This window comes from Populus trichocarpa, chromosome 15 (assembly GCF_000002775.5).
Source record: "Populus trichocarpa isolate Nisqually-1 chromosome 15, P.trichocarpa_v4.1, whole genome shotgun sequence".
NCBI classification, from domain to species: Eukaryota; Viridiplantae; Streptophyta; class Magnoliopsida; order Malpighiales; family Salicaceae; genus Populus; species Populus trichocarpa.
In genome coordinates this window covers 10,649,542-10,661,791 of record NC_037299.2, presented here as the reverse complement: position 1 = coordinate 10,661,791, position 12,250 = coordinate 10,649,542, and the positions used below count along the sequence as shown (strand labels likewise).

Below are 12,250 nucleotides of genomic sequence, written 5' to 3'. Positions count from 1 at the left end.
ATCAGTAGTGGGAGCTAGCAAGCTACAAGAAATTCGGAGGGGAAAAAACCAAGAAGAAGAAGAAGAAGCATAAGAAGTTGTTAAACGAGACAAGAGGTTTTTGTCCTTTACAAGGACAAGGGATGAGATGTTGCGCATGATCAATGCCCCTTCAACATATATAGGAGGTTTCGATCTGTTTGGTAATGGGTATTCATTGTTTTTTTTTTTTTTTTTTGAATTTAGTGATAATTTTATGTCGTTTCGAATGGTTTTAATTAATATGGAGATATTAAGATCATTAAAAGGCATAAATTTAGAGTAGTTAGACATAAATTTGATGTTTTTTTACACTAAAAAGAAAAAAAAAAGGAAGAAAAAAGAACGGTAAGGCCAAACAAACCCTAGACATACTTAATAATCTCTCCTTTATTCGGATGATATGAAATTCCGTCCATCATCAAGCACATAGGATCTTAAACTTTCTTTCGCTGATTAAAAAAAAAAAACTTTCCATTTGGATACATGTATGTATGTATGTATGTATGTAGGAATTTAGTGGTGGTGGTGCTGGTTTTCTCGATGAAAGCTGCTTGAAATTTGAAAAGGTTAGAAATAATATCTTAAGACAAGGTGCGTATTAAGAAAGAAATCTTAAGACAAAGTAGCTAGACATGGCATGGCATGGCATGTAACTCGAAAGTTAAAATGTCGTAATCATCATCCTTACTTAACCCTCAATTTTGTCCCCCGTAGAAACCTTTATAACGTTGTGAGTATAGAGAAGATAATTTAATCCGAAACTAATGAATACCGGTCTGAACCGACCTAATCTGATCTTATTTAAATAAATATAAATTTTTAGATTCGATGGATAATAGGTAGGATATATATATTATCAAACTTAACTCGAAAGTCGTTCAAATCTAACCTAAAATATATATTTATATTATATAAATATATTTGTAGAATATTTAGATTATTTTAATACAATATGATATACGCATATTTTAATATTAACATAAAACACAGATATATAAATAATATTTATCATTTAATATATATATATATATATATATATACATATTTCAAATATATATATATATATATATATATATATATATTATTTTTATTAATAAATAATAGTAGATAAGAATACTAAATTGCTCCCCATCTTACTTAATAATTACAAAAAAAAAAAAAAACCATTGTGAATAGATTAAAAAGCCAATTGAGGGCAATTTTTTTTTTTTTTACTTTCAATGATATTTTGGTGCTTTCATTATGCTTTTAAAATACAGACAGATTTATTTATCTTTTACTAGTTTAATAATGACTAATAAGTATGTAAAAAGATCTAAATATCTCTGATAGCTACTTTTAATTTTTTTATTTGATGGAAAGGAACAACCATGAAAACATTATTTTCAATGAATAATATTTTCACTATTATGCTATAATAAAAATCCCACCTTAATAGTTTTTGTAAATATTATATAAATAGATGAAGCAAAGGGTAATACTCTAGTTGTTGTCATATTTGTATACAGGGGTGGGTTTGCTTGTTTCTTCCTCATTGCCCGTCGACAAAACGACTCATTCTAAAGAAAAGCTGTCCTGGACCATGGATGGGTTTGGTGCTGCTAGCCTCCCCATCTCGCGCTGATTAGACATTTCACTAGGTCAGTATCTCGTGTTATATTTTAATTTGGATTAATTTTTTTAATATAAAACAATACTTAGATATTAATAATTAAGTTAATTCGAATTAATTTAATTTGTGTCAATGAATTAGTGTAATAGAAAATAAGTTAGAAAACACTTTTCAGTGTTTGGTTATGTCATGAAAAATAAGCTGGAAAATAATTTATTAATATTTTATTTTTTTCAAGTTTATTAAAATAACGAGAAATAAATCTTATAAATTAAAAAGTTGGATATGAATGAAATTGAAAAAAAAAATATAACTTTATAAATTATCTCAAATAAAATAAATAATAATTAAAATAATATAAATCAAATCCAACAAATAAAAAAATTGAAAGATGAAGAAATTAAAATAATAATAATTACCATTCCATAAATTATTTCAAACAAAATAAGTAACAATCAAAAAAATGATGATCAAATTTGATAGATAAAAAATTTCAATTAAAAAATGATAAGGGAAAAACAAATAATAATTATAAAAATAAGGACCAAAGTTAATATAAAAATTAAATTCTAAGAAATGAAATTAAAAAAAAATATTCAAAACAAAATATATATAGCAATTAAAAATTTAAGGACCAAATTTGATATAATCAGCAAATAATATGACATTTCTCACAGCTTCTGGAAAATGATTAATTTTTTTAAATTATCAAACAATCCCTAAGTGAATATCAAAATAACAAAAAAACATATATAATAAAAAGATAAAAAGATACTTGGAACCAATTTTAGATTTTATTTTATTTATTTTAAGAGCAATTTGATTGCTTCATTGTTTAAAAACAAATGAAAAGACAAAAATTGTTCTCGATGCATGTTATTGTTTTTTTTTTAAGGATATCAACATAATTTTATTATACAAAAAATATTAAAATAACAAAAAAATAACCTTAATAGAAAGTTATACAATTTTTTTTCTTTTGAGTCCAACAAAGACATTCCACTATGGTTTAAAAAAAGGGCATGGTATCCCCAATCAATTACAAATCTAATAGAAAAAAAAATTATTTCAAATAAAATAAATAATAATTAAAAGAATGAGAACCAAATTTGATAGAAAAAAATTTCAATTAAAAAATAATAAGAAAAAACAAATAATAATTACAAAAATGAGAACCAAAGTTAATATAAAAATTACATTTTAAGGGATGAAATTGAAAAATATATTCAAAACAATATATATATATATAGCAATTAAAAGTTTGAGGGCCAAAGTTGATATAATCAGCAAATAATATGAAATTTCTAAATTTTTCACAACTTCTGGAAAGTGTTTTCCACCCAAAATAAAAGAAAAACACTTTCCTGAAAATCAAATCAATTTTTTCTTTGATTGAAAAGTGTTTTTCGTTGATCAATTTTTCTAATAACAAACAAACACAGAAAATTTTGGAAAGTGGTTTCCAGAAAAGCATTTTCCATCAAACAAACACCCCCTAATAGAAATACAAATTGGAGGGTCAGTTTTGGAAGGGCTGGCATGGATTTCCAGACCATGAGAGAGAAAAAGAAAAAAAAACTACTAGAGCCCAACAACATATCTGATGTGTGGATCGCCCCGCCAATGCAAAGAAGATAACACATTATTCCAAACATTGTCATGATTGGTTGATTTTTGTTATGGGATAGCCATGAATGTGCGTTGCACACATCAATAATTTTTTTCAATAAAATTTAATTTTTTAAAATTATCAAACAATCCCCAAGTGAATATCAAAATAACAATATATATATATATATATATATATATATATATATATAATAATAATAATAATAATAAGACAAAAAAAATACTTGGAACCAACCTTAGATTTTATTTTATTTTAAGAAAAATTTGATCAATTCATTGTTTAAAAACAAATGAAAAGATGAAAATCTCTCTCGATGCATGTTATTGTTTTTTTTTTTTAATGTATCAACTTAATTTTACTGTGCAAAAAATATTGAAAAGACAAAAAATAACCTTAATAGAAAGTTATACAATTTTTTTTTCTTTTGAGTGCAACAAAGGCATTCCACTGTGGTTTAAAAAAGGGGCATGGTATCCCCAATCAATTACAAATCTTGTAATGTATAATAAATCCCTTGAAAATAGATTATTTTAATTGTAATCAGGCATTCACGCTTGAATTGTAAGATGATTTTGGAGTAAAATAATATCAATCCAGAACATGGTCACGAGGCAAGCAATATGTGTTTGTGTGTCAGTGGATTGTAAGATTATATATATGCATTGCCCTGTAACCTAGCCAAGCCATGGTTGTTGCAGTTTGGTCTTCCATGTCACACGACATCTCGTGAGGGATTTATTTTTCATGCTAGAAACCTTAATGGGATTTGTTTTTCAAAATGGGATCTGATTTTGTTGGTGGTTGCAGTGTTATTTTGTTAATAATATATGGATTTGATTTTTTATACGAGCATGCTTTTGAATAAAACTGTTTTCTATGATGGATCATGTCACAGATCGATCCCTTTTTCTGCCAATATATTTCTCTAACTCTGGTTTAGATCTGAATCTCATCTCTTTCTGTTCTTAATATTGTTAATAATATGCGTTACTGTTCAAGACCCAATCTCTCTCTCTCTCTCTCTCTCTCTGTAGCACTGCAATTTAACCTTCACCAGATTATTTTTACATGGAGCTTTTTATTTTTTTCCCTGCAGCTTTTAAATGGGCTTTACAGTGAGAATCTGGGGAAAAGAGGGGCCTTTTGCAGATAATATGTTTGAATTCATGATGAAAAGAGAAAAAAAACAATCAAAATTCTAAGAATATATATTAGCGGTGTATAAATTATGAGTTCAACTAACAGATGATGCCACTTCGAGCAACCAGCTCGAAGAAGTTTGTCAATCATTTTCATCCCAATATTTTGTGCCTACTTGGGTAATGATCTTCTTTTCACATTCAAGCTACAAGTCATCTGCAGAAAATGCAAGAGTTGAGTGTGTCATCTGCAGAAAATACTGATGTTTTTTTTATTTTTAAATCGTTTTAATGTGTTGATATTAAAAATAAAATTTTAAAAATAAAAAAAATATTATTTTAATATATTTTCAAATAAAAAATAATTTAAAACACAATTATTACCACGGCTGATACTAAATAAGCTGCCAATAAATCTAGTTTTTATTTTTTTTTATTTTTTTGTAATCGTGTTATGAAAAAACACAAGAGAGAGAAATCTGTAGAAGGGCAGATGAAAAAGATTACACTAAAAAAGGTGTAAGACAAAGTCAGTTAACCCACCACCCATTGAAATTAAAAAACAGTTATGTCTTCTCTTCCCCCCTAACCTATTCTCTAACTCTGCTGTAAAGAAAAAAGAAATACTAAAAAAACCCATCTAAATTCCATTTCTTTGTGCAGAAAACATAGTGGCCTAGCTGTTTCTTGGATCCAGAGATTCTGGTCTTGGTTTCTTTCAATTAGTTTAATGCTATTACACATCTACTACTGTTTTTACTAATCTTCTAACAAAAGAACATTAGCCCGCAGGACATGATATGGTTCCTCCCATTGTCCCTCCTCCCTAGGCTCAAACCTCTTCCTTTCTGCAGCTGTAATGCCTGTAAATCCATGGACCTTCTTTTCCTTCTTATTCCTCTCCTCTACCCTTGTATCTCTCTTTCCTTTTACAGCTTCTGCTCTCAACCAACAAGGAGAAACTCTTCTTTCATGGAAGAGAAGCTTGAATGGATCACCTGAGGGGTTGGATAATTGGGATTCAAGCAATGAAACTCCATGTGGATGGTTTGGAATCACTTGCAATCTCAACAATGAAGTTGTATCGTTGGAGTTTAGGTATGTTGATTTGTTTGGAAAACTACCCTCCAATTTTACCTCACTGTTTTCCTTAAACAAGCTTATTCTGTCTGGAACCAATCTCACTGGTTCAATCCCAAAAGAGATTGGCACTGCTCTTCCTCGGTTGACTCACTTAGACTTGAGTGACAATGCCTTAACCGGCGAAATCCCAAGTGAGCTTTGTGTCTTGATCACGCTTGAAGAACTCCTTCTCAACTCAAATCAACTTGAGGGCTCCATTCCAATCGAAATCGGAAACCTCACTAGCTTGAAAAGGTTAATCCTCTACGACAATCAACTTAGTGGTTCCATGCCTAACACCATAGGCAAGTTGAGGTATCTCGAAGTGATTAGAGCTGGTGGCAACAAGAATCTCGAAGGCTCGTTACCTCAAGAAATTGGCAACTGCAGCAACTTGTTGATACTAGGCCTAGCAGAGACGAGCATCTCAGGTTTTCTCCCACCAAGCCTCGGCCTCCTTAAAAAACTCCAAACCATTGCCATTTACACTTCCCTCCTTTCCGGCCAAATCCCTCCAGAACTTGGTGATTGCACCGAGCTCCAGGACATATACCTTTATGAAAACTCACTCACTGGATCAATCCCGAAAACATTAGGCCAACTCCAAAACCTTAAAAACCTCTTGCTCTGGCAAAACAACTTGGTTGGTGTCATCCCTCCAGAGCTCGGAAACTGCAACCAAATGTTGGTCATTGACATATCAATGAATTCCTTAACCGGAAGCATTCCTCAATCATTTGGCAATCTAACTGAACTTCAAGAATTCCAGCTTAGCCTCAATCAAATCTCCGGAGTAATCCCTGCGCAACTTGGAAATTGCCGGAAGCTCACTCACATCGAACTCGACAACAATCAAATCAGTGGCTCAATCCCACCTGAAATAGGTAACTTATCAAACCTCACACTCTTTTACTTATGGCAGAACAGACTCGAAGGCAACATACCGCCTTCCATTTCCAACTGTCAAAATCTAGAAGCCATAGATTTATCCCAAAATGGCCTGGTGGGACCTATTCCAAAAGGAGTTTTTCAGCTGAAGAAACTCAACAAGCTCTTGCTTCTTTCCAACAATCTCTCTGGTGAAATACCACCCGAGATTGGAAACTGCTCGTCTTTGATTCGTTTTCGAGCTAATAACAACAAGGTTGCCGGAACAATTCCACCCCAGATTGGAAATTTGAAGAATTTGAACTTCTTGGATCTCGGATCGAACCGGATTGCCGGAGACATCCCGGAAGAAATCTCGGGTTGTCAGAATCTCACATTTTTGGATTTGCATTCAAATGCTATATCTGGGAACTTGCCACAGAGTTTTAACAAGCTTGTTTCACTCCAGTTTGTTGATTTCTCCAATAACTTGATTGAAGGAACTTTGAGTGCAAGTCTTGGTTCGCTGAGTTCACTCACGAAGCTCATTCTTGCTAAGAACAAGCTCTCAGGTTCCATTCCGAATCAACTCGGTTCCTGCTCCAAGTTACAGTTGTTGGACCTGAGTGGAAATCAGTTATCAGGGAACATTCCGTCGAGTGTTGGAAAGATTCCGTCACTGGAAATCGCTCTGAATCTCAGCTTGAATCAACTTAACGGAGAGATTCCGTCAGAGTTCACTGGGCTAACGAAGCTTGCCATTTTGGATTTTTCTTATAATCATCTATCTGGCGATCTTCAACATCTCGCAGCATTGCCAAATCTCGTCGTGCTTAATGTCTCGCACAACAATTTCTCGGGTCACGTGCCTGACACACCCTTCTTCTCCAAGCTTCCTCTCAGTGTTCTTACCGGTAATCCCGCTCTTTGCTTCTCCGATAGCCAGTGTGATGGCGATGACAAGCGCGTGAAGCGAGGGACGGCAGCACGTGTGGCAATGGTGGTGCTGTTGTGCACGGCGTGTGCTCTTCTTTTGGCAGCGCTCTACAATATCCTACGAAGCAAAAAGCATGGCCGTGGGGCCCAAGAGTGCGATCGTGATGATGACTTGGAGATGAGGCCGCCTTGGGAAGTGACTTTATACCAGAAACTAGACTTGTCAATTGCTGATGTGGCACGATCGCTGACAGCTGGCAATGTGATCGGGCGAGGACGGTCCGGGGTGGTGTATAAGGTTGCCATCCCGTCAGGGCTGATGGTGGCAGTTAAGAGGTTTAAGTCAGCAGAGAAGATTTCAGCAGCATCATTTTCATCCGAGATTGCTACGTTGGCGATAATTCGGCACCGGAATATCGTCCGGTTACTCGGGTGGGGAGCAAACCAAAAAACAAAGCTGTTGTTTTATGATTACATGGCTAATGGCACGTTAGGGACATTGTTGCATGAAGCGAATGATGTTGGGTTGGTGGAGTGGGAGATGAGGATCAAGATCGCATTAGGGGTGGCAGAGGGGCTAGCTTATTTGCACCATGATTGCGTGCCACCGATTTTGCACCGAGATGTGAAATCTCATAATATCTTGCTTGGGGACCGGTATGAGGCATGTTTAGCCGATTTCGGGCTCGCTAGGGAGGTTGAAGACGAGCATGGATCATTCTCTGCAAGTCCACAATTTGCAGGGTCCTATGGATACATTGCACCAGGTGAGTTTTCATTTTTCACTCTCACTCGATTGTGATAATTGGCATTTTTTTTAAGTTCTCTTGAGTGATTATTGGACAGTTAATTGGAATAGGATGAGACAAATCTTCGATTATGAGAGAAGCCAGTTTGGGATTAGTGATGATGGAGACTTAAAGCAAGGTTAGGAGATGGGTTTAGCATGTGTAACCATCACAAGGCCTTAATTGGTTGTAATTAGGTAGCAAAATCACATCAGGCATGCCACCAAGCTGTTTAATTTGTTTTGTTCGTGACTTGTTATTTTCATAGGCAACCGGCAGAAGGTTTGCATGCACAAAGAATACTACTTTTAGCAAAAAGTTTCTGCTTCGAGTGCAATGTCATTCACCCTGCATGAATACCTGTGAACTTGCTGCAGTATTGCCCTGTTTCCATTGCGCACTTCTGTTAATCTTGCAAACACGATAATTTGTCTTTCAATGCTTTTGCAGAGTACGCTTGCATGCTTAAAATCACTGAAAAGAGTGATGTGTATAGCTATGGAGTAGTCCTTTTAGAGATAATAACGGGGAAGAAGCCGGTGGATCCATCATTCCCGGATGGCCAACATGTTGTCCAATGGGTCAGAGACCACCTGAAGTGCAAGAAGGACCCAGTTGAAATACTTGATCCTAAACTGCAAGGCCACCCAGACACACAGATACAGGAAATGCTTCAAGCTCTTGGAATCTCTCTTCTTTGCACAAGCAATCGCGCTGAAGATCGCCCGACAATGAAAGATGTCGCAGTATTATTAAGGGAGATTCGACAAGAACCGACTGTAGGAAGCGACGCCCACAAGCCGACTAACAAATCATCGAAAATGATGGGAACCAATCCATCGTACTCATCATCCTCGGTGACCCCAGCTCAATTGTTGATGCTTCAACAAGGGTCTTCTCGTTGCTCGCTCGCTTACTCATCTTCATCAGCTAGCATCGCGTCAAGCGCTAATCAATAACGAACTCCTTGTGTAGTATCGAGATTTATTCTAGCATCAGTATTGTTTTTTAGAATAGGAAATGCATAAGGTGTTAGCACCACAAGGGTGTTATTGCATTGAGGTACCAAGATGATAAACTTGAGTACATAGAAATTTGCATTTATTGTCTCTACTCTCTAGTAAATGGTGTTAATTATTGTGATTAACCTGTTATATAGACAATATTTTAAACAATGAAAGATACAAACAAGCATTGACAAAGAAGTGACAGGGAGAGAAGAGGGGGGTACAAGCTACACATCTTGCTTCAATGTGAAGTCATTTTCCATAATTTATGTGGGGAGGAGGATGTGGATGTATTGATTAATATGTGTGTGGTGTGGTGTTGTTTCTGTGAGGTTTTCGAAGCGTTTTCGAGGATGATTTTGCTTTAGGGATGCGAAATACAGAGACAGATATGTGTATGTGTGGGCATAGGGAAATGTGGGGTAATCATTGAGGGTGTCGTCTCGAAGTAGCCTCTCTCTCTCTCTGTCGACCATCAAGGATAAGAGAGCTTCTTCCTTGGTTTCATGCATCTGTCAAGGTCCCTACCACGTGAAGATGATATAATAGAATTATAGGAAAGTACTAACTGGACATACAGAGACAAGGCATAAAAAGTAGTAGTTCTCGGTATCAACCAATACCAAGGTGGCTGCCTGCCTCGTGAAAATAAAAAAAATTACTGAATCTATTGTAAGACTATGAGGAATGGTATACCACAGAAACTGGTAGGGAGTGGAAAGTACTTGACCCCTTCTCGTTTAGTTTCCTTAGGTGGGGCGAAGCAAGATGTCTCTAGAAATCTCCCCGTCCCTGTGTTTTTCAGAGTGAAGAATTCCAGGCAAGGGAGGCATTGGCAGGAGGAGTGACGGTGAATCCACCACATACCAACAATGTAACGCCACAAAGGTGGGTTCTGGCGAGGAAAGATACCACTGCGGTTGTGTTTTTCTCTGTGCTCACATGCGCGCATGCAAGTTGACACAAAATACAGAAGCTTGAAACCCATTAACAGAGGCTTCTTTCAAATTTGCTAAACTTTTCGTCTCCTCTTTTTATTTTATTTTGTTATGTCAGATTCCCAAAGGAGATGATGAGACTAATATTTTTGTAAGGCTGCAAGGTCCATCCACATACATTGGGGGATCGGATCCCACAAGACACTCTGGTTTTTAAAATAATGGTCGGTGATAATGATCACTCTCAATACGCTTTGCCATTTCGACGCTCGGTTTGGGCTACGTAAAGAGATGATGATGAATTTGGAATCGGCACCTTCTGCTTGAATTCGGAGGAAGGAAAATCCTCTGCTTGGAATTTAGTTCGACTAAAAAATTCGGACTGGTCCAAACTCTGATAAGTTAAATCTCAATAATTGCTCTGCAGACCGGAAAGAGAACACTTGAACACCCTTTAAATTAATTAAAATAAATAAATAAAAAACACTATAACAGAGCCTGCTTTTACTCGTGAATTTGTCTTCGTATACTGGAGGGTTTTTTCTGTTTTTTATTTTTTATTTTTGGATATGTGACTTTATAAGCTATCTTGTTTTTTTAATTAAATTATGCCTTTCTTTCTCTCCTCAAACTTTACATCTTTGTTATTTTTATCATTACTCTTGATGTTTGCATTGATTTATTTGTCATCATTAGTTCTTATTTGCATTATCTCGTATGTGTGAGGTCTATGAGAGTCTTCGTGGAAGTTTTTCTCTATTAGAATATGTTGGTCGTAGATATGCTGTATTTTTTTAAAAAAGTAATTTTTTCTTGGTGTTAGTGGATTATTTTGATATATTTCTAAATAAAAAACACTTTAAAAAATAATTATTACTACAATATTAAACACTACCTTAATCAACCATTGGTTTTATACAAGAAAAAAAAAATATTGTTGTTAGGAAAAAAAAACATGGACAAAAATTGAGAAAAAAAAAAAAAACATTTCATTTTAATGTTCAATGGGTGCAAAAAACTACAATTTAGTCCTTGAAGTTTCTTTTTATTTTTATTTTTTGTGTTTCAATTCATGTATAGAGGGAGGAGAGATAAAGTTGTTGGAAAAATGACAAGGAAAAAGAGAAAATGTTAGGTGGTTGTTTATATTCCAACAATAAAAAAAATTAATCTTGATGCCTGGAAAATGCCTGGAAAATAAAGTTCATGGAGGCAGTTCAGAATTTTTATCTTACAAAAAAAAATACCTGGAAAATATTTTTTGAATCATTTTATATATATATATATTATGGTGTTTTATGATTACAAATAAATTTATATTAATTTTTATATTTTTTTTAAGATGAAAACAAGTTTTAAATCCAATACTTCAAAAGTTGAACTATTAGAGATTGTCAGAATTTAAACTGGGTGACAACACGCCATCTTTCCAGGCAAATGACACGATGCCCATTAAATTATTATTTTTTAAAAAATTAAACAAATGACACATTATTTATCTATTTAAAATAAATATAAAATACACTTGGGCTTTTATTTTGGGCCAAGTGCTCCTAGTCTTTTATTTTTCTGGCTAGGCATGTGTGCTGAAAAATTATTTTCATGAGCTTAACACTTGAACTCTTTCTATATTGTTTTTTATTTTTTAAAATTAAATTAATTATGATTAAAAAAAAATTTAAATATTATCCAATTTTGTCATAATTTTCAAATAAAATTATATTTTTTATAATAATATTAACAAGTACTTTGTGAATTATTATATATCACCTAATATGAAGAATTTATATATAAAAAATATGCTCATGAATTTTAATTGAAAATAAAATATCTATTTTATTAATTTTTATTATTAAATTTTTACATGATTTTCTTAGATCAATTATTCTTTTTAACCTTCTCTTTTATTGCTTCCAAGTTATTGAATCATAATTTTACTATTATTATTATTATTATTATTATTATTATTATTGAACCTTGTTTTTGCAATCATGATAATGTTTTGAAAAACAATGATTATGATAAAATATATATATATATATTCATGAAGAAGAAAAAATAGTTTTAATTAAAGAGATATTTTCTATCCTTCATTTGAATAATTGAGATTTTTATGATTATTTATTTTAATGATATATAGTTTTTTCTTAAAAAACATAATGCTAATAAATAAAGTCTTTGTAAAAACAA

The 12,250-nt window shown here is 33.5% G+C and overlaps 1 protein-coding gene across 1 annotated transcript; it reads left to right on the top strand.

Moving 5' to 3' along the window:
- The first annotated feature begins 4,875 nt into the window (after positions 1-4,875).
- Positions 4,876-9,262, top strand: LOC7457760 (leucine-rich repeat receptor-like serine/threonine-protein kinase RGI4). The gene is made up of 2 exons (XM_002322146.4): positions 4,876-8,094; positions 8,566-9,262. Exons 1-2 carry the CDS (start codon positions 5,262-5,264, stop codon positions 9,072-9,074), a joined length of 3,342 nt encoding a protein of 1,113 aa, XP_002322182.4. The 5' UTR covers positions 4,876-5,261; the 3' UTR covers positions 9,075-9,262.
- The last annotated feature ends 2,988 nt before the right edge of the window (positions 9,263-12,250 follow it).